We start from the raw sequence: 25,723 nt of genomic DNA on the forward strand, positions 1-25,723 counted from the left end.
TTCTTTCCTTCCTTCCTTTTTCTTTCTTTCCTTTCTTTTTGTCTCTTTCCTTCCTTTTTCTCTTTCCTTTCTTTCTTTCCTTCCTTTCTTTTTCTTTCTTTTCTTTTCATTCTTTTCTTTCTTTCCTTCCTTTTTCTTCTCTTTTCTTTCCTTCTTTCGTTCTCTTTTCTTCCTTCCTTCCTTTCTTTCCTTCCTTCCTTTTTCCTCTCATTCTTTTCTTTCTTTCCTTCCTTCCTTTCTCTCCCTTTTCTTTTCACTCTTTTTTTCTTTCTCTCCTTTTTTCTTTTCTTTCTTTCTTTCCTTCCTTTTTCTTTCTTTTCTTTCTTTCCTTTCTTTTTGTCTCTTTCTTTCCTTCCTTTTTCTCTTTCCTTTCTTTTCACTTTCTTTCTTTCCTTCCTTCCTTTTTCTTTCTTTTCTTTTCACTCGTTTCTTTCTTTCCTTCCTTTTTTTTCTCTTTTCTTTCCTTCTTTCGTTCTCTTTTCTTTCTTCCTTCCTTTCTTTCCTTCCTTCCTTCCTTTTTCCTCTCAATCTTTTCTTTCTTTCATTTTCTCTCTTTCTTTCTTTCCTTCCTTCCTTTCTCTCCCTTTTCTTTTCACTTTTTTTCTTTCTTTCTCTTCTTTCTTTCTTTCTTTCTTTCTTTCTTTCTTTCTTCTTTTTCTTTTTGAGAGAGAGAGAGCACGTTTGAGCAGAGAAGAGGGGCAGAGGGAGGGAGAGAGAGAGAGAATCTTAAGCAGACTCCACACTCAGTGCAGAGCCCAACTCAGGGCTCAATCCCATGACTCTGGGATCATGACCTGAGCTGAAATCAAGAGTCAGATGCTTAACCAACTGAGCCACCCAGGCGCTCCCCCTTCTTTTTCTTAGTAATCTCTCTGTCCAACGTGGGGCTCAAACTCATGACCCTGAGATCAAGAGTCGCATGCATGCTCTGCTGACTGAGCCAGCCAGGTGCCCCAGATTTATTTCCCGATCAAGCTACAAGCCCACGGCAAGCTGGCTGCACGACACCCTCACTCTGGACCCCAGGCTGTTAGTGTCTACATTATGCCGTCACCATGGCTGAGGAGAAAGAGGCATGGCTGAGCACGCACTGGCCTTAAAAGCTTCTACCCAGGAGGGTCACACATCACCTCTGCCCTCTTTCTTTAGCTGAGGCAAGTCACTTGGCCACTACTGAATTCAAAGGGGCAGGAAGGTACAATTTTCCCACCGGGAAAGCAAATCAAATTTACTAATGCTAATACAATTTACCATATGGAATTTATGGGGGGGGAAAAAAAAGGATACGAGTGGCTCACGGGAGCATGGAGTGGCCTGGAGAACCACGCATGAGGCTGTTTCCAGAAAGAGAGCCCCAAACCACGCCCAGAAGTGACCTGACAAGGAAGCTGCTTCCATGATCCCTGAAAACCTCCGTCTTAGATGCACCCCCCCCGCCCCGCCTTTGCACCTGCTCCTGGGACCACGACGTAACTGCACCTGCCCCTCCCCCTGCCCCGCAGTGCTGATGTTGCCTCTGTGTCTGTGCTCCTTACAGCCGGTGAGCCCCCCCCAAAGTCACAGGATGCCTGTGTCACACTGTCCTCACCGGCTACGTGGAACCCATAAGGAGCCCCCTTTGCAAGGTGCTCCTCTGGAATTCAGGACTCCTGCTGGTCCAACTCACATGTCTGTGCCCTGGATGTAAAGGAGGCTGGGAAAGTGGGTTCCGAGGCTTCTTTCTAGAGGATGCAAACTCTCGAGCCTGGAAACACCGCCAAAACATAGTGAGTGTGTTTAGTAGCCGACTTGGGCCGAGGTCCTGTGTGATCTCGCGGTTCCTGGGTTCGAGCCCCGCGTCGGGCTCCGTGCCGACAGCTCGGAGCCCGGAACCTGCTTCGGGTTCTGTGTCTCCCTCTCTCTCTCTGCCCCTCCCCCGCTCACAGCCCTGTCTCTCTCAAAACTAAGCAAACATAAAAAGAAAAGAAATTTCCACCACATGCTCATGTGCCCGAGGTCCGGAGAGATGGGAGGTGGCAGCAGAAGGCTTCGGCGGGTCTCTGTGTTCGGTTCCCGTTGCTGCTGTTAACGCATTACCACCAGCCCAGGGGCTTCAAACGACACGCATTTATTCTCTTACAATCCTGGAGGCCAGAGGTCTCAAGTCAAGGCCACCGCAGCTCATTCCGGAGGCTCGAGGGGAGAGGCCAGGGGCGCCCGGGGTCCCTCAGCTGGTGGCACTGCCCGGTGACTCCAACCTCCGCTTCCCTTGTCCCATGTCCTACGGTGATCACCGCCCTCCCCCCCCCCCCCACCTCCCCTCTTCGGAGGACCCTTGCGGTTGCACTGAGAGCCCACGCACATCGTCAAGGGGAAGGTCCGCTCGGTAAGATGTCGCCGTTAATCACATCTGTAAAGTCCCTCTTGCGGTTTAAGGGAACATAGTGTCCACGCGGTCTCAGGAGTAGCGTGCGGACGTGTGCGTGCGTGTGAGTGTGCGTTGGGGGGCGTTATTCAGTCTACCCCAGCGTGGCTTAATGGAACGCGTCCAAGGCTTCTCCGTCCTATGACTCCTGTAGAGCCCAGCCAGTGGAGGGGCTGGAGCGAGGTCAGGGCCGTCACCCCCACCCCCCCACCCCCCCCAGCGGCAGCTCCCACTGGCCCCCGCCCCGCCCCACGGGTGTGGGTCGGTAGCACGCCTACCGGAGCCACAGCTGGGGAGGGGGGGCATCCCTCTCCAGATGGCCCTCCTCTCTGGCTTCTGGAAGTCACTCAACCCCCTCCTCACCCCCCCACACCCCGCCTTGCCCCTCGGGCTTTCGCCTCGGCTGGCCCCAGAGTCCTGCGCCACCCCTCGGCCATTTCCCTACACCCTGCACGCCTTCAGCCCCCCCAGATCGGTGCCGTCTGCGTCCTGCTCCAAAGCCCTTCCACTCACGGGTCCCCGACCTGACCGCCACCTTTTCCACCCTGCTCGGCCTGTGACCCCCACTGCTCTGTGAGCCGGCCGAGAGCAGGGTCCAGGGACATTTCTGGTCCCTGCAGTGGCCCCAGCAGAGCACCAGGCGCAGAGCGGGCAGGTGCTGGGTGAAGTGATTTAGAGAATTGGGGGGCTAGAGGGAGAGGAGGGGATATCCCCCCCATTCGTCTCCCCTGCGTTTGGGTTTTAGCAACGGAGACTCAAAAGGGCACAGCCGGTTTGCAGGGAGTCTGCGTCGCTCTGTCCTGAGGCTTTTCTGGGATGGGGATTGTGGTCTGCGAGTTGGGGGGGTGGGGAGGAAAAAGGAGGCCCGGGGTGAGGGGAAAGAATATGAAACTAAGAAAGTGAGCAAGCTGGAAATACCCAGAAAGTATAACGTTTCCATCTACTGAGTTCTTACTATGTGCTGGGTATTATTCTAAAAAATATAGATAAGTTAATACACCCCTGTATCATCAGCCCCATTATTATTATTATTATCCCCATTTTCCAGATGCGGGGACTGAGGCACCGAGAGAGGAAATCTTTGCGCTCTTGCTGGCTTCCGTGACAGTTCACGTAGATCCCTCGATCATCACGTCCCTCGTCACATCCACGTCCCAAGCCCTGGATGTGCCTCTCTTTGAAGCTGAGACCTTAGCTTCCTGCCGCCAGGCTCGCGCATTTCCTTGCCGGGTAAGATAGGTGTCCTGGTCCCCTGTGGCGCTCTGGGCCTCAGCCACCTCCGTCCCCGCCCTTTCTAGACGTGACACTTCAGGCAAGTTGCTTCCCCTCTCCGAGCCTGTTTCCTGCGCCGGTAGAAGGGGGGACGGTCCGCAGGAGGACCCGACACAGTGCCTGGCGTCGTGGACTCTCCATCGCTACCTGTTGCTGTGGGCCTCAGGAACGTGAGATGCTCTTATGCCCCCGGCATTCAATGCCCTCCTGCTCCACACCCCTTCCCACCTTGGAGGGGAAAGTCCGCTCACAGCCCCTATCTTCCTCCAGCAACCCCCTCTTTCTCTACAAGGTTGTCCAAAGCGTGGTCTACATGCTCTGCCTCAGTTTCCCCGACTTCCACTCCCTCCTCCTCACTCTAGATCGGCCCGCCTGCTGCCCCACACCCTCCACCGAACTGCTCCGGTCCAGTCCTAAATCCCAAGGTCGCTTTCTACTGCTCATCTTTCCCCACCTTTTCACTCCGTCAACCACACCCTCATTCTGGAAACGCTCTCCCCTCGGCTTCAGGTGGAGCCAGTCCGCCGGTTTCCCGCCTACCTCTCTGGCGGGTCCTTCCCCCCCCACCCCCCAGGCGGGTCTCCCGCGTTCCTTGTGCCCCACCCCCTCCGTGGCTTGGTGATGCCTCACTGCCCACAAATCCCAAGCCCCTGTCAAGCACACACCCCCCTCCCCTGAGCTCCAGGACGCCCCCCCCCCTTCCCCGATGTCTCTGGATGTTCCCCTAGGCATCACCCTCAGCATGTACTCACCTGTACCCAGCGAGTTCTCCAGACCTGTTCCCCAGACTTATCCCCACCTTCATTCTCCAAACCCAGGAGAAACCTCACTGCCTCTGTGGCAAATTCTCCACCACGGCTCCCTCCCCACCCCCCCAATTCCCGGACCCACTGTCCACCCGCTCTGTGTCCCAAGAGGCTGACGTCTATGCACCACCTGTTGACCTCTGGCTTCTGGTGGAGTTCAGCCAATGGAAGGCACCGGCCGGAGACTGGTGGGTGGGAGGAGGGTCGGGTTGGGGTGCTCACTCTCCAGCCTCCACCGCCCCCCCCCCCGCCGCCCCCCACTCCAGGACCCTTCTTTGGCCGCCCCAGCCTCCTCCCTGATCTCGCAGCCTCGGGGTCTCACAGGCAGCCGGAAGGCAAGTGGGAAAATGTAAATCAGACCACATCAACTGCCTGCCCTCCCTCCCCCGTCCCCCTTAAATCCCTTCCAAAGCTCCCCTTTGCTTTTGGGATACATTCGAAGCTCCCGAGAGTGGCTGATAAGGTCTCTTGGGCTCTCTCCACTCCCCCACCCTCATGCACCCCATACTCCATTCGTGCAACCCTCTTGCAGGAGTATGAAAAAGCCGGTAACTCACAAGTCCGCACACCTTTACATAGGCTGTGCCCTTCACCTGGACACACACACACCCCTCCTCCTATGTCAGGATTCTGAGAAAATTACTCGCTTTATTCGGGAAACTCCCATCAACCCCAGCTCCTCTGATCCGGCAAATCTGGGTCCTCCTCTTTTGTGTTCCCAAGATGCTCAGTGAAAGGGAATAGTTGGTGGCTGCTGGAATGGGGGCGTGGCTAGGAAAGCTCCCGGGGGCGAGGAGTGGGGGCGTGGCTAGGCAAACTGGGGGGCGAGTGGGGGCGTGGCTACGGGAAGCTGGTGTGAACTTTTGGGCGTGGCTGGTGCCCGTGGGTGTCCTGCATGGAAAGACCCAGAGTACCTGGTCTATTTCACAGTTGCCCAAATCCCAGAGACCTCATGAGCTCCCTCCTCTAGAATCCCAACTCCTCGCGAGAAGGCTGTTTTGTTTTGTTTTGTTTCAGGCAGAATTTCAAAGTTTTATGGCAACTTGTACAGAAATCACAGAGAAGAGACAACGACCGGTGCTGATGAGCTAGGAGTAGAGAAAGGGGAGTGGGTAACAGGTCTGGGATGTTGGGGTGATGCACAACAGGACGATAGGACGCTAAAAACCTGTGGGAAGCAGGGTGTTACGGGGGTTGCAGGGTGATCCTCAGGGTCCCAAGAAGTGGGCAGCACTCCGCACACCCCAAGTGTGTCCTTTGGGCAGGAAACAACGGTAAGAAAATGCAGATGGCCTACCAACAGATGGGTGGCCTCCAAGGTTAAAAATGCCCACCCAGACCCCCTGGCCCCAGTCCCACCCTCCCACCCACCCACCCCTGCTCCCCATCAGGCAGAGATGTGGCAGCATTTGCTGGCTTGTAGCATTGGTCCTCTGGGACCCTCGGTCTCCTCTTCGAGGGTCCTGCCCGGATTGGCTGGCACTGAGGGCAAAATGAGCCTTCTAGATTGTCAGGGGAGATCGCTGGACTCCCTTCGATTCCCGGCCTCCTCCCCAAAGCCAGTTCTCACGGCTGGGGGAGTCTGCTGCCCTCGCAAAAGGAATGTCTGTCACCCCCTTTCCCCAAGACATGCACCCTCCCGTGCCCCCCCCTCCCCCAAACACACTATATATACACACAGGGCCCCCCCCCCTCCAAGGTGTGGCTGGGCTCTAGGAGGTAGTGGAGGCGAGTGGGGGCGCTGGAATGTGAGAAGTTGCAGGTTCAAATGCGCCTCCTCCAGCTCCGAAACCCCACACTTCTCCCCTCCCTTCTCCAAGCCTCGAGAATTAGTGTCCTCCCAAGGGCCTGAGTGGGAGAAATCAGGGAAGGCGTGGCCCCCTTTTGCACGCACCTACCTGTGCCTCCGCCCCACCCTCGGGGGCTGAACAGAGCTCCCTGAGGGTTGGGGAGAAGGGCCGAGATCAGGGACATCCTGGGATGGATCAGCCTCCTTCAAAGGTCCCCCAGGGAGGGCTGGGTTCGGAGGCTCTGGGGCACAGGTCCCTGGCGGTGGTGGCGGTGGTGGGGGAGGGCGTCCTCTAGAGGAAGGGGGCCTTAAGGGATAGGGCAAGGCTGGGTGTGGAGGGAGACAGATGTTACAGATTCTCTAGAAGGTCGAGGGGTAGGGGGCGGTTCTCTGGGGAGGGGCCTCGAGGTGGCAATGTCCCCGGGGGTGCGGACAGTGGCTACCAGGGCTGGGCGGCAGTTGTGGGTATCTCGGGGAGACCCCCGAGGGGAAGGGACGAGGATGTTAGTGGGGACGGAGGGCAGGGATATTAATTCCCAGGAGGCAGGGAGGCTGAGTCCCAGGAGAGAGGAGGCCGAATCTCTCTGGAGGACAAAAGGAGACGCGGGTCCGAAGCAGGGGCAGCCGAGTCTCTGGGGGAGGGGGAGGGGGGCCTAGAAGCCCCGGATGTGGCAGTAAGCCTCGAGGCTGGCGAAGAGGATGTACAGGAACCAGAGGCCCAGGAAGAGCGCCGTGGTGGCGAGCTTGGGGCCCCGCGGGCCGCCCAGCTCGCCGCCGATGTGCGGCCGGCGCCGGTACAGCAGCACGGCGATGCCCACGAAGGCGAAGACGGTGAAGAGAGTGACGGAGAAGGCCAGCGTGCCGGTGCGCACCTCGAACGGGCGGCCCTGCACCGCCCAGTACACGGCGGCCACCGACCAGGCCACGCCCAGGCCCAGGAACACGTTCACCGCGTTGGAGCCCGTCACGTTGCCGATGGACGCGTCCGCGCACTGGTCCTGCAGCGCCGCCACCTTGCTGGCGAACGTGTCTGCGTGGGCAGAGACACGGCGGTCACAGGGGCCCAGCCTGTCCCCCAGGCCAGCTTTCCGGGAGACCCCGACACCATCCCCGGTGCCCCCCCCCCACCTTCCCCCGGGCAGACCCCGCCTCCCGCGGCCGCAGCTCCCCGCCTGAGGCCCTTGACCCCAAGCAAGCCACGAAGTGGGTCATCATGCCCGTGCCGGGCGCACTGCAAGACCTGCCGCCTGCTTTCTCTGGAACTCGCTGCCTGCTTTCTATGGGACTTGTCTGCATCCAGTGGTAACCACTGCCTACTTTCTATGGCACCCCCTGCCTGCTTCCGGTGGAACCACCGTCCGATCGCAGTCTCTGCATTCAGTGGGGTCTGCTGCCTGCTTTCTATGGGACTCGCCGCCCGCTTTCCATAGGAATCGCTGTCTGCATTGCCTGAACCCACTGCCTACTTTTCTACTGGCCCCGTCACCCCATCGCCAGCTGGCGGGACAAAACAAGTGTTCGGTTCCACCCACATGGAACCCCCTTCCTGTCAATTCCCCACCTGGTCTCTGTCCAGCACGCAGCCCCGTTTCTGTGGCCTCCACCCACGTCTCAACATCTCGCTAAAGACTCAAATCTCCGGTATAGAGCGCAGGCATCGGAGAGCCAGTCACAATAGCTGCTTTCTGGGGCGCCTGGGTGGCTCAGCGGGTTTAGGGGGCCAACTTTTGCTTTCGGCTCAGGTCGTCGTCTCACGGTGGTGAGACGGGCGCCCCCCCGAGTCAGGCTCCACACTCAGGGCGGGCTTGGAGCCTGCTTGGGATTCTCTCTCTCTCTCTCTCTCTCTGCCCCTCCCCCGCTGTTCTCTCTCTCTCTCTCTCTCTCCAAAAATAAACATGAAAAAAAAAAGTTGCTTTCTACAGGCCCCGCCCCCTGCTTTCTATGGAGCCCACTGTCTGGGTTCTACGTTTCCCAATACCTTAGTTCCACGGGACATCCCAACGGTTGCTTTTGGGGAGGATTCCGTTTACCTACTGAATCACAGGACCTCCCTGCCTGGTTTCTCTCCTGCTCCCTCACTGCGTTTCTGTGGGACCCACCATCCGGGTTCTGTGGGATTCCACCACCTTATTTCTGCACAACCTTCCTCCCGGGCTCTGCTGCTGGGCTTCTCTGAGACTCTCCCCGGACAAGCGGTTTCCCAGGGGGGTTACCAGGAATGGACGTGCCCAGGGCCACGAAGACTACGGCGTTGACAGAGTCCTTGAGGCCGACGGTGCAGCCAAAGTGCGAGGCAAGGTCCCCGATGAGGGCGGTGAGCAGGCCGATGACCAGGATGCAGACGCCGAAGCAGGCCCAGCCGTGGCAGTACTCCGTGGGGGGCACGCAGGCAAAGAGCACCTTCCAGAACACCGTCAGGAAGTGCATGACGTAGTCAAAGCAGGAAGGCAGCCGTTCCTCCCGGGACCCGTCCTCCTCCTCCTCCTCGTCCCCTGTGGGCACACGACCCAGCTGGGGCACACACCCAGGCCACCTTCTTCCTGGCCTACAGAGGCCCCCCCCCCCCCCGTTTTGTTCAGGAAAATTCTGCTCTATAAAATGCATTGCCTTCCCAGAATTCCTTGCGGCCAGGAGCCCAGATACCGATATTCGCTTTTCTAGAATCCCTCGGTGCTGGAGGCTGTGTGCTCGGCTTGCCAGGATCCCTTGCCGCTAGCCAAAAAAAACTAGGCCACATCCCTAGCCAAAAAAACCCAGTCCTTTTCCCAGACGCCTTGATAGCTACCATTTACAGAAAGCCATTTCTACAGCTGGAAATACTGACTTCCTCTGACTCATTGTAGCTAACGGTAGCCACATGCTCAGCTAAAGGTGCTTGCTTTCCCAGAACCCCTTGCAACAGCAGCCATGTGACCCAGCCCGGCCAGGAGACCTAAGCGGAGGGCTTCTGGAAAGCTCTGGCTTTCCTGACACGGGCACTGTGTCACACAGGTGTTTTCTGAACGCTGTAAAGGACGCCTCACCGGCCCTTCGTGGTGTTTGTATCACCTGCTGTGACTGAATTCGACCTGTCCTTGACCTGCCACTTGGGGCTTGTGTCAGGGGAAAGCCCACATGAAATGGTTTGTCTACCTTGCCCTAAACTGAGAAGCACAAAGCAATGAATGAGAAGCGGGAAACGAATTGAATGGGCGCTACGCCCGGAAGGACACCGATAAGGAAGAGGGTAGTTCTGGATCAGTCATGCAGAGCAAGCCAGGGAGCAAAAGGCAGGGAGCCACGGCGACGAGGGAGGGCCACCCAAGCTCCTCTGAATTGTCAGCCAGCAGGGGACACACTGACGGATTCGGGAATTCGGGTCATCTATCCCTCTCCCCCTTTTCCAGCTCACTTAGTCTCTTGTCTTTTTTTTTTTTTTTTTAAAGTTTGCAAATGCTTAACTAAGTGGTTTCTTCATGCTTCGCGCCATCTTTCAAAGAAGGGGACTTTTGCGGCGACCCCAGGAAAAGTGGAATTGGACGCTCCAAAGCAGCAGGCACGCTGCCCCTTCTTGCTACCCCTACTTCCTCTTTCTCCCCGCCTGGAATGCGAGCTTGACGCCTGGAGATGCGGCAGCGATTTTGCCACCATGTGGGCAAAGGTTGAGAGTGGGAAAGAGAAATAAAGAGGGAGCCTGGGCATTTAACGATGTTACTGAGCTGCTGACTCTTTATTGCCTCCTACGGATTCCTTTGTTCTGTGACAAAAGTAACCTCTAGGGTGCTTCAGCTGCTTGTGGTTGCGTTTTCTGTTGTTTGCCGCTGAATGCGTTCCTCACTGGCCACGGTGATGAGACGTGGCCGAAGTCAGAGTGGGGAGAACGCACCCTTGGCAGGGAAGGGCTGCTATCACTGCATCTCCCGGGGGCTTTTCCCTGCCCTGCTTCAAATCCTGCCTTGGTTTCCCACTGCCCTTAGACCGAGGCCCACATTCCTGTGCCTGGCACTCAAGGCTCTGGTCTCTGCAGACTCCTCCAGCCTTTCCCATCAGGGGAGGCTCTTCTCCAGCCCTTCCCATAGAGGGAGCCTCACGGTTACGCCTGTGGCTCTGGAGCCACGTCTCTGGTTCCAAACTCTGGATCTGCCGCGTGATCCTGAATCCGTGTCCTAACCTCTCTGAGCCTCCGCATGCCTATCTGAGAAATGGGAGTAAAAACTGGACCCGCCTCAAGAGAGAGCTGTAATGACTGCACGAGGCGGGCCACGTAAAGTACCCTCTGCGCAGCCCGGCGCATCTCCAGCCTGACGGCTGTTATCGAAAGGCCCCTTCTAGTGCCTGGGGAGATTCACAGATGCTCCAAACCAAGGCCGCCCTGCAAAGAGCATCCGGTTGAGGCCCGGAGGTAAAGGAAATACAGAAGCACCTTTGAAGGTGCAAGACAGGACACAACGTGTCGTCCAAGGGGGTGAGACCCGCCCCTCTCCGTCAGCGCCTCAAGCAGTCTCATGCTCGTGGCAAGGAGGCAGGGGCACGGGTTTGAACAAAGTGCTCAGAATGATCAAGGACCGAGCTGGAAATCTGGGGAGCATTAGCTGACTGAGGCCAGACAGGAGATGGACTTCAAAGGCTGCCTGGCGCTCCACGGTCCCCATCATGACGTCGTCATCAGGATTATTACCACTGGTAGGGTTTTACCCTCCCCCACCCCACTACTTCCTCTGATCTAATGGGTTGCTTCCTACCGACCCCACCAGCTGAGTCACCTCCATGACCACCGTCTCGCACCCCGCAGCCTCAGTTTTTGTGCTACCCTCTCTTCTCCGCTGAGCCCCGGAGGGAGTGCTGTCTCCCCACGGTCCTTGGCTCCCATCCCTCGTCACCCTCCTCCTGGCCCACCTCCTGCCAGCTGGACAGCCTCAACTCCCCCCCCCTCCCACCCCCCATCCCAGCCTCTCCTTCCTTCCACAAGCTCCCTCCGGCTTGGGGGAAGCCTGGAGCTTCCCCCATTCAAAATGCCCCGTGGTCCCCCCCGCCCTTGCACCGAAATGACACCCCAGCTCCCTGCGGTGGCCTACGCGGACCTGCGCGGTCTGGGCTCTGCCCACCTCCAGCTCCTGAGGCTGTTTCTTCACGCCCGAACCTACTTCCCCAAACGCGCCACGACCTAGGGTACTTGCAAACTCTGTACTTGGTTTCCCCCTCTGCCCGCAATACCTCCCCGTCTTCTTCCTCCTCCTGGCTAACGCTTACTCCAATGTGAAGACGCAGCTCAGAAGCCTCCTCCTCCAGGGAGCCCTCCCGGACCTTCAGGCTGGGTCAACCTCCTATCTGGGTTCCCGCAGCAACCTGAGGTCCCCTGGCCCAGCCCTGCCTGCTCTGGGTTGTCACTGTCTTGTGGCATGTGTGTCTCCCCCCCACTGGACTATCAGCACTGTGAGAATAGGCTTCATGCCGTCATAATCATCTCTTTGTCCCCAGCAATGTCGTGAACAGGGCTAAGTCCAGAGGATCCCCCAGAAATAGATATTGGAGGGTGCCTGGGTGGCTCAGGCAGTTGAGCCTCTGACTTTGGCTCGGGGTCATGATCTCACAGTTCATGGGTTTGAGCCCTGCGTCGGGGCTCTGTGCTGACAGCTCGGAGCCTGGAGCCTGTTTCGGATTCTGTGTCTCCTCTCTCTCTCTCTCTCTGCCCCTTCCCTGCTCCCTCCCTCTCTCAAAAATAAACATGAAAAGAATAATAATAATAAAGAAATAGATATTGAAAGAATGTGGCTTCAGAGAGAGACATCACTTCGCTTCCTGGTATATTTCCATTCCCAAAGCCTGGTTTGTTTCGATCTCCCTGTTCAACCACAATTCCTAGTGTATTTTCAGTTCCTACAGTTAGGCCTCCCTGAAGGAGGCCTGATGTTGTATAAGGGACAGAGAAGCCTTGAGCTCCAGCTCATTCCCTGTGGGACTTCAGGCCAGTCCCTCCTCTGCTGCTGGGCCTCAGTTTCCCCAATCTGTATCACAAAGGGCCAATGTTGGTCTCCCAAGACTGAACCCGTGAATCCAAGTGCCACGGTGTCTCTGGCCACAGGGGGGCAGTGTGGGCCCATCTGAGACCCAAGGAGGGCGAAACCCGCACAGGTGGGAGAGAGCTGGGATGCACCCCCGACCCTGACTGTCTCCGTGGCAACAGAGGCGCCCAGGCTGTCTGAGGAGGCCATGGACGTTTAACCTGTTCCCACCCTCCAGCCATCTGACGCCAGGAGAAAGCCCAGCTGGGACTCTCCTCCCCTCAGCTCTCTGCCTCCACCCCCTCCGGCTGCCTTTCTCTCTGTGTATCCCTCTCTCGCTCTTTCTCTGGCCCTCTGCAGTTTACTGACTTCATTCTCTACACCCCTCATGTTCTCTCCGTGTCTCTGTCTCTCTCCGTGATTCTCTGCACCTCTCTCCTTGTGTGTGTCCATCTCTCCTGTTGTATCTGTTCCTTATCTTTCCCTGTTTCTTTCTTTTTCTTTGTGTCCTTGTTCTCTTTCTCTTCTCTATCGTTCTCTGTCCTCTTCTTCTTGTCTCTCTTTCTCTCTTTCTATTCATTCTCTCTTTTCCTCCCCAGCACTCTGTCTCCCCATCCCTCCCTCTCTCTCCTCTCTCCTCCCTCCCCACTTACCTGCGCTCACTGTAACTGCCTCTAAAAACTGTTCCCTCCATGAATGGGTCCCCAATCACCAAGGCCAAGTTGGTTTTCTTGATGATCTTATCCACCGTGTTCTGAGGATGAAAGGGAGGGGAAGAGACCATTGCCTGTGACCACCTCAGCGCATCCCTGAGGCTCCCTGAGGAACACTGGGGTTGGGGCTCACAGCCCATGCTCAGGGGTCCTCAACCTCCCCACAACCCCAGTTCACGGCAAGAAGGGAAAAGGTGGTGTTGCTGTCCATGGTGCTGGCGGAGGGATCGGCTCGGACCCTAGATCACCCTCCTACTTGATTCTTACCAGACTTTCCCCAAGACTCCAGGAAGCTGGGGTCCCCAGAAAGTCACCTTTAAAATCATATGACTCCTCGATGATGACCTCCAGTCGGCGGTTTTCCCCAAGAACTGGTTTGCCCATCTCTGCTATCCTCCGAGCCTCCTCCTCCTCGGCTGTCAGCTTCCTGTCCCCATCCCCTGCAGCATGAAGGATGGGAGTTAGGCCCACTGGGCCTGTGATGCCCTCACTATCTGTTCCCACTGAGAAAGAAAACTCTGTCAGCTGTCCCTTAGGAAGCCTCCGCGGTGGCACGCCCCCAGCCTGCCCCAGTGTCCCCATATGACCACCATCTTCCTCAACCTAAGACCCAGCTGGGGTAGGCTCTGGGCTTCAAATGGAGGGAGCTGTGTGACCCCGGGCAATGCCTTAGCCTCTCTGTGCCTCCGTGCTCATATCTGTGAAACAGGTACAACAGTAGCCACCTATGGGTGGTTGTGAGGGGTTAAAGGAGTTACTTCACGTGTGGTGCTTAGGGCTTAGTGCCCGGCACACAAAAATAGTCTAAAATGTTATTTCCTTTGTTAAAAATCACCAACACCGTCATCATCATCACCACCCTCGTGGGAGGAGGCCTTGTCTCTATATCTAAGCTCTGAAAAACATCCTTGAGTGTGTTTGAGGTGGTGAGGAAAGAGGGGAGAGCCAATGTTGGTACAGATCTTGGACCCAGACCCACCTATAGCTGGCCCTCAGCTCACCTGTCTCCCCAAAGCATGTTGGTCCTTTGTTCCAAGCCCAGCACCAACTTAACCCTAACTCTTAGAGGAATGCCACCCCAACCAGGAACACTCTCAGAAAACTCTGCCAGCAATGACTTTTATTGTGGTTAAGCTTCTGGGATTTGGGGGGCCTATTTGTTACAGTAGCTCCTATCACTTACCCTGACTAATGCAATCTTTAGTCTGACCCTAATGCTAACTCCAAATCCAGATTCTGATCTCAACTCCCAAACTACTCTGTCCCTTATGTTCAAGCAACTGCCCCCACCCCCACCCCAATCTCTGACCCTGGCCCCAATTCTAACCATAACCGCCCCCCCCAACTCACCTCAAACCCCAGCTTAGGCTTTGACCTACATCTGACCCCAATTCTAATCTGACCCCACCACAAACCCAGATGGGATCCTGACCTCCCATTCCCCCAACGTGCACTACAAACAAAACATGATCTTGGCCTCCGAACCCCCAGCTGTAGCTCCAAACTCAATGGACCCCACCAACTCTGAGATCAACTCCAACCCTCACCAGCTCCGAGTCTGCCTTTATCTCACCTCCAACCTGCCTCAAACGTGACCTCAAAGGGTAGCTTGAGGCCATGACCCTCCTCCCGAGACCCCCCCTGCAGTCAACCTGCACTCAAAGCCCGGCGGTGACTCCACTCACCTTGATTGAGCAGCAGAGCTGGGGAGAGACAGAGACAGAGAGAAGGTGAGATTGCTTCCCTGGGAAGCTCAGATCTACGAGCCTGAAGGAGCAGCCACTAATGGAGCCTCTGAGGGTCCCCCCCCCACACACACCCTGGACCCCTTCCCTCTCCCACAGCATCCCTGTCACCCCTCACCTGAAATCCCTCGCTTAAGCCACTGTGGCTGGCCCAGCTCGATGAAGAAATTATCCTTTTTCTCATATTCCTCGTCATCAACTATCTTTACCTGAAGAGTTTTCCTGAGCGGGAAGGAAAAGCACCCAGCATGAGGCCCCAGCCCGAATCGCCAGGTAACTCTCCACTTGCCCAATTTCTGGAGCGCCCCTCCATCCCAGGCCCCGCAATTTCCCCCAGGCTCATTCCCTCAGTGCCTCTGGATCTCTGTTCAAACCTCTTTCTTAATGAAGCTCACTTCCCCCCACCTTCTTTAATATTGAAATCCCATCCCTGTCCCGACCTCAGCACGCCTGGCCCCCTTCCCCTGCTGTACACGCTCTTTGTTCCATATCACCTTCTAACAAACCATCGAATATGTTTATTGTGTTTACGGTTTGCCATTTGTCTCTTCACATTAAAATGTAAGTTCTAAAAAAAAAAAAAAAAAAAGTAAGTTCTGGGCGCCTGGGTGGCTCAGTCGGTTACGCGTCAGACTGACTTCAGCTCAGGTCATGATCTCGTGGTCCGTGAGTTCGAGCCCGCCATCAGGCTCTGTGCTGACAGCTCAGACCCTGGATTCTGCTTCAGATTCTGTGTCTCCCTCTCTCTCTGCCCTTCTCCTGCTCACGCTTTGTCTCTTTCTCTCTCTCTCTCTCTCAAAAATAAATAAATATTTTTTAAAATGTAAAAAAAAAAAAAAAAGTAAGTTCCACCAGGGCAGCGATCTTTGTTCATTTATGTACTTTGCTGCACCCCCCCCCCCCCCAATGCCTAGAGCGGTGCCTGTTCCACAAACATTTGTGAACTCTAATCCTTCAGTTCAGGAGGCCCTCTCCTTGCTGCCCTCTGTCCTGACCACATTCTGAGGATTAACTGAGCGCTGATTGATTTTCTCAGCATCCGCGCTGCTATGGTAACCAGGGTGGTGCCGGGGGGTGGGGGTGGGGGGTGGGGGGGAAGAGCCAGGAGTTGTCCGTGCCCTCCAGGCACACAGCCCACCCCCCCTCACTCACAAAGACCCACAATCCCAGAAAACCCACGGCCCTGCGCTAGCAGCCCTTTTCAGCTGTAGGAACCTTGAGGCCCGGCCCCAGAACCCAGAAACACAAACAGCCAGCCCACACAGTCACCCAGCAGAAGCCAATCAACACCGCCCACACCCACACACCATCACACCCCGCAGCCATTCCCTATGCAGTGGCAAATCACACAGACCAGATGCCTGTTAGCACAACACCCCTACACCGCAGCCTCGGCGACTTCGCCAACCTGCAGAGCCCCACTGTGGTTCCGTGTAGACTCTTCCTTTCTTACATCTCGCCCATTATGGCTCTCGGGTGTCTGTTTATTTTTATCCCCTTCAGTCTCTCTCTCTCTGTCTCCATCTCTGACCCTGTCTGTCTCAGTCTCTTCCCAGCTCTCTGCCTTCCTTTATCTGTGTTCCCCTCTCCCTGTCTCAGCGTCTGCAGAATGGAACCGCCAAAGTCACCACAATTCAAGCAAAACGCTCTCGATCAGACAGTCACTCAATGGACCCCATCTCAACACACAAACGCACAGGATATAGCGACACCCATGTAGAGACAGATGCACACAAGATGGCCATGTGGGGACATATGCCCACCTCCACCCTCACCCCCTTCTGGTCTCAGGATATTTTAACTTTCTGTGGGCAGAAAGAAATGGCCACCCCCAGCCTCAGAAGTGGACTGGGAGCTGTCCAAGGTTCTGGAACACCGTGGCGGGAAGCAGGGTCTCTCATGAGACATTCTACTCACACACCCTGACATGTGCAGACAGCTGTCGAACCCCGCGACACGCTGACAGGGTGATACACACACACCTCCGACGCTCACTCTCTCGCAGACACGCCGGATCCACTGACGCCCGGTGACTGACACCCATGCCAACTGGCATCCTGACGGGCGCGCCCTCATGGAACCCAGGGAGGAGAAACCCAACTGGCAGGGGACAGCAAGAGGGACTCGGGCTAGACTAAGGCAGGGCTTCCCGAGATCAAAGGAAGCAGCCGTTCTCCCCAGGCCGACCTTCTGTCACCCTCACGTATGCCCTCCTTGCGTCCTGCAAACCCCACTCTCCAGCCCTTCCCAGCCTCTGAACTCCGCGACCGGTCTCCTTCGCAACCCTGTCTTTTGTCCCTCTCTCTGACCCAAACTCTCTGAAGCATCAAGAAGACCTCTCCTCCCCCGAGTTCCCCTGAGTTTCTCTCAGTAAGAAGGTCTCTGTCTCTTCCTTTCAGGCTTCCCGGATCATAGCCTCTCAATCCCTCTCCTCTCTCTCCACGTACTTCTGTGTCAATTTCCTTCCCCTTTGTATCAACGTTCCTGTCTTTTCCGTCTCTTTCTTTCTCTGCTTCTGTTGCCTCTCTCTCTGTGTCTCCATCTCTCTCTAGGTCTTCTCTGTCTCTGAGCGCCTCTCTCTCTCTCTTTCTCTCTGCATTCTCTCCCCACCACCCCATCTCTGGCGTCTCTCCTCCACTTCCGGGTTGATCCTCCCTGGGGCCACCCCTCTGGCCCCGGGCTGCTTCCAAGCACCTCTAATTAGCGCCTGCCCGGGAAAGGAAGGATGTGTTTCCCTAAACGCTAATTAGCCTCCTGTTCTCTGTCTTCTGAAGCCACAGCTGGAAGACTGGGGTGGGGGCAGGGGTAGGGGCGGGGGGGGGGCAGAGGTGTTTGTCCCAGCCTGGGGAAGCCGTGTGGGGGAGGAGAGGGCCTGTGGGGTCGCAGCAGCAAGAGGGAAGCCGGTTAGACTACAGGGAGGACCAGGATAAGCAGAAAGACAACTCTCTCCATTCCCCCTGCCTCTAGAATGTGACAAGTGGGGTCCGGGATGGTGCCCTCAGCCCTCAACCCGAGTTCTCAGCCCAAGCAGGCAGAGAGGGCAGATGGAAAGGTACGGAGAGGCCGTCACTGAAATATAACCCGGGTCAGCGAGATACTGGGACCGAGATCCGGAGATTAACAGAGCCCCAGAGAGGGCCTGCCAACAGCGAGAGACGCGGAGACACGAAGGGAGGGATGGAGAGGCGGGGAGAGCAGCGAGAAGCTGAGCGGGAGGGCCAAGGCCCAGAGGCTGGGAGGGGGAGGGGGCAGGGAGCGCGGCGGGGGCTCTGCTCGGTGGGAGGAGCGTGGGCGGCAGAAGGAGGGAGACAGACGGGCGTGCGGGGGCGGAAGAGAGCAGGCAAAGCGGGGGGGGGGGGGGGGGGGGGGGGGGGGGAGGGGGAGGCGCCGTCTGCACGCCAGGCATGCGGCGGGGGATGTGAGGCTGCAGGCACACAGAGGGGACTCGGGCATCTGTGCAAGGGGGTGGCCGCGTGTCTGAGCGTGAGACCACCCCTGACTGTGCTCCAGCGCGCGTGTCTGTAGCTTTGTGATTCTGTGTGTGCCGGTGTGTGCGTTATTGTGTCTGTTAACCAGGGCACTTGCCCCGACCCCACCCGCCTTCCCCAAATCCCAGTCTTCCAGTTTCTTCAGGGTCTCTTCAGGCCCTGCCCCCACCTTCCCAGGCCCTACCATTCCTACTCGGTCTTTTTTTTCCCAAAGCCTCGCTCACATTTCCCTTGAGTCTCCAGCTATTTCCCCAGAGCCTTCCTCCTACCCACAAGCCCCACCCCTCCCCTAGCCCCGCCCCAAGACCCGCCCCTTCACCTTGGCCCCGCCCCGGCACTCCTGTCTCCTCCCTCCCCGCCTCTGTCCCGCCCCCTCCCTAGGCCTTGCCCCGCCTCCCACCAGCCCCCGCCCACTATATGGACACGCCCCACCCACTTCTCAAGGCCCGGCCCCAATTCCGTGGCCCCGCCCCGCCAGCGCCCCGCCCACTTCGTCCGCCGTGCCCGCGCCCTCGGCCCCGCCCCATCTTCCCGCCACGGTGCCCCGGGGCTGCCGGCCGACGCGCTCACATGGTCTCGTCGTCGCCGAACTCGAGCTCGCCGCACGCGTCCTCGTAGTGCACGCCGCCGCCGCGCGCCGTGCCGTCCACGGTGCGGTACGGAAGGCGCACGGTGCCCCGCGCGCCCGAGCTGCGCACGACGCGCACGTCCACGGTGCCCATGCACTCGCTCACGTGCAGCAGGCGGTCCTGGAAGGAGAAGATGCCCGCGTGGTCGTCGTCCAGGATGGTGACGGTGGCCAGCAGTGGCGCCACCAGCCGTCCCTTCGGCCGCCCGCCGCCGTCGGGCTCGAACATGCCCTGCGCGTCGCCCACGCGCAGGTTCAGCAGCCGCACGAAGAAGTGTTCGTCCTCCTCGAAGATGTCGTCGTCGATGATGCCGATGCGCAGCTCCTTCTGTGTCTCGCCCGGCTTGAACACCAGCGTGCCCTCGCTGCGGCGGGAGGGGAGGGGAGGGGACAAAACAGGGGTGAAGGTTGGTCAAAGGCTCTTTGGGAGGGAGGGGAGTCAGGGTGGGCTTCCTGGAGGAGGGAAAGGCGCCACCGAAAACTCACAAGTATGAGACTGGCCGGGTGTTAGACACATAGTCAGGGGTGCAGAAGGGGAACAAGATAAGGGTTGGTCCCTCCCACCATGGAATCCGTGAGGATTAGGAGCGCCAGCATTACATAGAGAACGATGAAAATGAAATCAGCGCCGGCTTCCTGTGGGAGTTTCCAGCGGGCAGGAGTGCTCCAGGCAGAGGGAACAGCACATGCAAAATCCCAGAGTGGAGAGAGCCTGGAGTGTTCCACAGCCACACTTCTCAGCCCTTAAGGCGCCCCCGAGCCCCCTGGGAGATCTTGCTAAAATGCAGATTTCTGGCTCAGCAGCTTTGAGTTTCCAGACTGCATGCCTAAGTCGCTCCCACAGGATGTGGATGCTCCCATGGGCTACAGGGACCACACTTGGGAGTGGCAGGGATCCAGGGTCCAGAGCTGCCATGTTCACACTTCTGATGAAAACCTTTGTGTGCTCCTGGATGCCCACGACAGCGAGTCCACTGTTTAACTGGGCTCATTCATTCAACAAATACTCCCTGAGCACTTGCTCGGGGCCCTGTGCTGGGCAGTGCTGGGAACACAGCGGGGAAGAGGCCCTTCCTTCCCGGGGCTCGGAGGCCTGTGGGAGAGTCACATCACAGTGACCGTTGCACATGTAATAAGTTATTTCCAGTTCATTCGTTCAACAGGTATTTGTTAAGCACCCGCTGTGTGCCAGGCACTGTTCTTAGTGTTTCTTGGGGGAAACCGCAGCAAAACCAGATCAGAGCAACATCCCTGCCCTGGTGGAACTTCTATTCTAGTATAGGAGGCAAATAAACAGCAAACATTATATAAACTGGCAGGTGGTGATGGTGCAATGGAGAAAAATAGAGGAAAACAGACGAGAGGGTAGGGCGCGGGAAGGCGTTGTGTTAGGATGTCAGGGAAGGCGTTTCTGAATGGTGACATTTGAGTAGAGACTTGAGGGAGGTGAGGGTGGGAGCCGTGTGGAGGAGATCTGGGGAAAAGTATCCCTGGCAAAGGGAACAGCCAGTGCAAATGTCCTGAGGCAGGAGTCGCTTGGAGTATCTGAGGGATGTATCTGAGTATCTGAGAGGCGGCCAGTGTGGCTCCAGTGGAGGGAGTAAGGGGAAGAGGGAGATGAGATCACAAAGGGAACAACAGGGCAGATGTCACGGGGCTTTGGTGGGCTACGCTAAGGACTTTGGTGCTTATGCCGAGTAGGATGGGAAACATGGGAGGCCTCTGAGGAGGGGAAGGATGTGAGCTGGCTTAGATCTACAAGGGCATCGGTTGTGTCTCTGAAGCACATTCGAGATACCCTATAATGGGGCAGGGGAGGGAATGAGCGACCTCGGAGTAGTCCGAGTGAAACGTTGAGGGGACAGGACATGATTGGGCTCCTGGCAGGGCTGTAGGCATCAAAATGACTCTGGGCTGTAAATGCACCTTGACCACCTATAATTTCCCCTCCCGGTCCTCCCCACCACGCGCCACAGGCACCGGTGCCAGGGCTATGTGATCAAGAAGCGTCCTCTATCATTACTGTGGTCACTTTCGTGAGAAAGAGGCCCCGGGCTCTAATTCTCCAGAAGAAGTCGGCTCTGTGGGAGGCGCAGAGGGACCCCAAGGTTCTGGCAAAGAGGGAGAACCAGATGATAAGCCGGGAGTGGACAGAGAAGGGACTCCCTGTCGTGGCCGCCTTCAGCTCGGGAGACGCTGTCCATGGTGGCCAAGGCATCCAGCCCCGTGAGCTAACCTGCTCCAAGCCGGGTTCCGCTGCTGTGCCAGCTGTGGGATCTCGGGCAGTTAGGATGTGCAGCCCCTCTGAGACTCAGTTTCCCGATCTGTAAAGTGGAGCTAATAACCGTGCCTACCTCCTGGGGGTGTGATAAGGACTGAGCTATTATGCAAGGGAAGCACTCAACCAAAGTTAGCTAGTGATATGCGTATATGAAGATTAGAATCTTAGAGGGGCGCCTGGGCGGCTCCGTTGGTTAAGCGTCCGACTTCGGCTCGGGTCATGATCTCGGGGTTTGTGGGTCTGAGCCCTGCTGATGGTGCAGAGCCAGCGTGGGATCCCCTTTCTCTCCCTCTCTCTGTGTCCCTCTCGCTTCTCTCTGTCTCTCTGCCCCTATCTTGCTCCCGTGTGTGCTCTCTCTCTCTCTCTCTCTCTCTCTCAAAATAAAGAAACTTTAAAAAGATCTTAGAATCTAACGTTATGGGATGTCAGAAACATGAACTGAAGGGATAGTAGAAGGTGGGGATGTTAGGGCCATCTTCGCCAAATGGTTAAAGTGGCATCAGAAGCAGTGGGGCAGGCGGGTGTCGTGGGCCTCCTGATATCATGCACTGAGGAGGACACAGCATCACTTACGTGAATTCCTGCCAAAAAGTGCGCCCCCTGAACTGAGTCATGAGGAAACATCGGACAAAGCCCAACTGTGGGCTGTTCTAACTGGCCTGTCTTCAAAAGTGTCAGGGTCATGAAAGGCAGAGAAAAGCCAAGGGATCGATATCCCGACTGAAGAACTCTAAAGAGACCCGACAGGGACGCCTGGGTAGCTCCATCAGTTAAGCGTGCAACTTCAGCTCAGGTCACGACCTTGCGATTCACGAGTTCGAGCCCCGCATCGGGCTCTGTGCTGATAGCTCGGAGCCCGGAGCCTGCTTCGGATTCTGTGTCTCCCTCTTTCTCTGCCCCTCCTCCGCTCACGCTCCGTCTGTCTGTCTCTCTCTCAAAAATAAATAAACATTAAAAAAATTTTTTTTTTTTTTTAAAGAGACATGACAACCAAATGCAACGTTGGGTTCTGGATTGGACGGGCAAGGAGGGAGCGTGTGCAAATAGGGTCACAAAGGATGTTACAGGGACAGCAGGAAGATGCAAACAGGGACCGTAGATTGGGTAGTAATATGGATTCGGTGTTTACGTGTCCTGAGCGGGACGACCGGACTGTGACTGTGGTGGTGGTGGTGGTGGGGGGGGGGGATGTCCTACATCTTAGCAGATGCACGTGCGAGTATTCATGGGCGAATGGCCCTGCTGTCTGCAACTCATTCCCATATAGTGGCACAACTATTAATACTCTTACATATTAACTGGAAGGGGTGCGTGAATGAGCACAGGACGAAATCTGCACAACTGGCGAATCTGGGCGAGGGCTATAAGAGGGTTCCCGGAACCATTTTTGCAGCCCTTGTGTAGGTGTGAATTCTTTTTTTTTTTTTTCCAAAACAGAAGGTTGGGAAGAAAAAGGACACGGGGATTTTAGAAACCAGGCGTGATGGAAATATAGAAGATGGGCTTCCGTTTCAACACTGGATGCGCAAAACCTGAGAAGACGAAAGGCTTTGGACCATCGCATCCGAGACTGGTTGGGGGTACGGATTAGACTATCCAAATGTGGGGGCGCCTGGGGGGCTCAGGTGGTTGAGTGTCCGACTTCTGGTTTCGGCCCAGATCATGATCTCGTGGTTTGTGAGTCCGAGCCCCGCACCGGGCTCCGCATTGAGCATGGAGCCCGCTTGGGATTCTCTCTCCCTCTCTCTCTGCCCCTCCCCTGCTCATGCTCTCTCCCTCTGTCTCAATACAAATAAATAAACTTAAAAAATATATATCCAAATGTGAGAGTCTTGGAATCTGAGAACTTTAGATCCTTGGCATGTGAGGATTACGGGGGCTTCAATCTCAGAGTCTTGGGACAGCTGTGCCATTTTGGTGCCTTGGAGATCATCTTTAATTTGGAGAAACTGGGGCGCCTGGCTGGCTCACTCAGTAGAGCACGGGACTCTTGATCTCGGGGTTGTGAGTTTGAGTCCCACATTGGGTTTAGAGATAAATAAGTAAACTTTTTAAAAGCTGGGAGAAACTGAGGCCCTTCGACCACCCTAATCTCTATGATACCTGTGGGCAAATCAGACAAAGGCATCCCTTCTTTAGGACACTTGATTTCCATGAATCAGGACATTAGCACAATAGACATACAAGTCTGCAATCTCCGCTCTGTGAACAGAGCTTTCTTAGATGGGGTGCTCTTATGCAGTGCACAACCTCAATAACTGTGCGTGACAGCCCTGATTGCCCACACTGAGGCAGGAACTTGCCTGACGAACAGGGTCCAGGGCTAATCTTGGAACCCAGGTGCCCTCCCTCCCGGTCCCGGACCTCAGCAGCCTTTGAATGGTGATGCCAGGTCTGTGAATGTCACCTGGGATGGGAGAGCAGGGGCCGAAGGAAGATGTCACCCTTTCCTCGCTCTTCGGTTCCACCACCGAGCAGCATTTACTGCTGCACTTCAAACATCTCAGGACTGAGGTCATTTGCAGATGAGAAAGCGGGCTCTGATTACAGCAGGTGATACCCGCACTCGCTTCCTTCTGCAAAACCTTTGGCAGGGGGAGGGGGGGGGCGGGCAGTGCTGACCAGGGGTGTGGGTACGAGTGCAAGAGCGAAGAGGCCGGGCTAAGGGCAGACACCTCAATCTGGAGAATGCCTTTTCTTCCCTCGAAGGAGGCTGGGAGGCGGGGGATGGTAGGGGGAGGTTGGAGGGAGCAGGTGGCGGGTGGCCAAAGGGATCCCGTGCTCCAGGATGACAGAAGGAGATCCTGAGCCCCACTCGGGAGAAGGCAGGGGGTGGGCGGAAGGGCAGGAGAAGTGAATGGGGACGGGCCCGATACGAGGGTCCTGGACTGCCCTAGGTGGGGGGAAGTGACCCACAAATACCCGAAGCGGTGGAAAGACGCGAAGGCGTGACAGCGGCACGCAGGGGAGACTGGGCTATCCGAGGTGGCGGAGGGAAAGATTGGCGAAACACAGCACTCAGCCCTAGGACGAGAAGCGCTAAAGGGAGACGTGGCCGACTACGTGGCCGAGGGGACCCTGTCAACAGCGCGGCCACCAGCACTGCCTCCCAGTCTCCGCTCTGCTTTCCTCACAGCCCTCGCCACTGACATTGTACGTATTCGGTGTCTGCTTCCCAATGGTCTGTCTCTCCCGTGAGAGTGTCAGCTGCCTTTGGGCAGGGCCGGGACGTGTTGCATTCACGGCCGGTCCCCACTGCCCAGGTCCGTTCCTGGCGGGTGGGAGACCCGTGAGAAGTGTCGTCATTACCGTAGGAAACTATGAGACACCTACGCGTCGGGCAGCAGAATATACCGTAAAGCTATCATTCTATAACCCAAGGTCCGTGGGTTCGAGCCCCGCGTCGGGCTCTGCGCTGACAGCTCGGAGCCCGGCGCCTGCTTCCGAGTCTGTGTCTCCCTCTCTCTCCGCCCCTCCCCCGCTCACGCTCTGTCTCTCTCAAAAATAAACCAACGTTAAAAAATATAGGGGGCGCCTGGGTGGCTCAGTCGGTTAAGGGTCCGACTTCAGCTCAGGTCACGATCTCGCGGTCCGTGAGTTCGAGCCCCGCGTCGGGCTCTGGGCTGATGGCTCGGAGCCTGGAGCCTGCTTCCAATTCTGTGTCTCCCTCTCTCTCTGCCCCTCCCCCGTTCATGCTCTGTCTCTCTCTGTCTCAAAAATAAATAAACATTAAGAAAATTTTAAAAAAATGTAGTCCCTGACACATAGTAGGTGTTCAGCAGGAAGTGCCGAACGGGGCAAGATCACAGGTCTGCTCAAAAAGAGGGGCGAGGGCAGGGAGCCGGGCAGCGAGACTCAGGAGGGTGCAAAGGATGCGTTTCTCCGCGGCAGAAACCAAGGGCCTGGGGCTCATTTGGGCACTGCCTCTCTCCCCTTATCTCATTTAGTTCTCCCACATGGCGCTTACCAGCCCCCTGATGTTTTTATGTATTTAATGGCTTATAACCTTATTGCAACTTGAGGGTAGGGACCTTAGCTGTCTTGTTCTCCATGGTGTATATCCCGCAGGCATATGGTAGGTGCTCAGTAAACTTTTTTACTTTAGTAATGGGGTGTGTGTGTGTGTGCGTGTGCGTGTGTGTGGGGGGGGGGAGGGGAACCTGTTCCAGCAGGTGACGGTACATGTCAGGGAGCTATAATAATTAACACAGGGTGATGTCAACCCCCAAAACCCACAGGTAGATAATAAACATGGGAAGGCAGCCTGTGGGCGGGGCGCGGCCACGCCATGTGGCTTGTCCAGCAGCGTGTGGCAAATGCCCACAAGAGTGTCCCGGACTCGGCCACCTGGCAGGGGGAGGGGGTGGGGAGGGCGAGAGACTCTCCATGTCGGCTCGGGCCATGATCTCGCGGTTCGTGGGTTCGAGCCCCCGCGTCGGGCTCTGGGCTGACAGCTCGGAGCCTGGAGCCCGCTTCAGATCCTGTGTCTCCCTCTCTCTCTGCCCCTCCCCTGCTCTCTCTCTCTCTCTAAAATAAAAAGCATTAAAAAAAAAAAAAAAGCAAGAGCAAGAGCGAACGGATGAGCGAGCGAATGAGCGAACGGTGCAGGCCTGCGC

The 25,723-nt window shown here is 56.6% G+C and overlaps 1 protein-coding gene across 1 annotated transcript in view; it reads right to left on the reverse strand.

Moving 5' to 3' along the window:
- Positions 1-5,857: 5,857 nt before the first annotated feature.
- Positions 5,858-25,723, reverse strand: part of SLC8A2 (solute carrier family 8 member A2) — a 31,165-nt gene continuing 11,299 nt past the window's right edge. Inside the window, 8 exon segments of the mRNA XM_053905543.1 lie at positions 5,858-7,301; positions 8,485-8,763; positions 12,906-12,957; positions 12,959-13,008; positions 13,283-13,405; positions 14,651-14,668; positions 14,829-14,932; positions 18,769-19,191. Of these exon segments, the coding sequence (XP_053761518.1) occupies positions 6,925-7,301; positions 8,485-8,763; positions 12,906-12,957; positions 12,959-13,008; positions 13,283-13,405; positions 14,651-14,668; positions 14,829-14,932; positions 18,769-19,191 (1,426 nt within the window). The 3' untranslated portion in view covers positions 5,858-6,924.

The sequence above is a fragment of the Panthera pardus genome, unplaced genomic scaffold (genome assembly GCF_024362965.1).
Source record: "Panthera pardus isolate Hobbes unplaced genomic scaffold, ASM2436296v1 HiC_scaffold_18, whole genome shotgun sequence".
Lineage (NCBI taxonomy): Eukaryota > Metazoa > Chordata > Mammalia > Carnivora > Felidae > Panthera > Panthera pardus.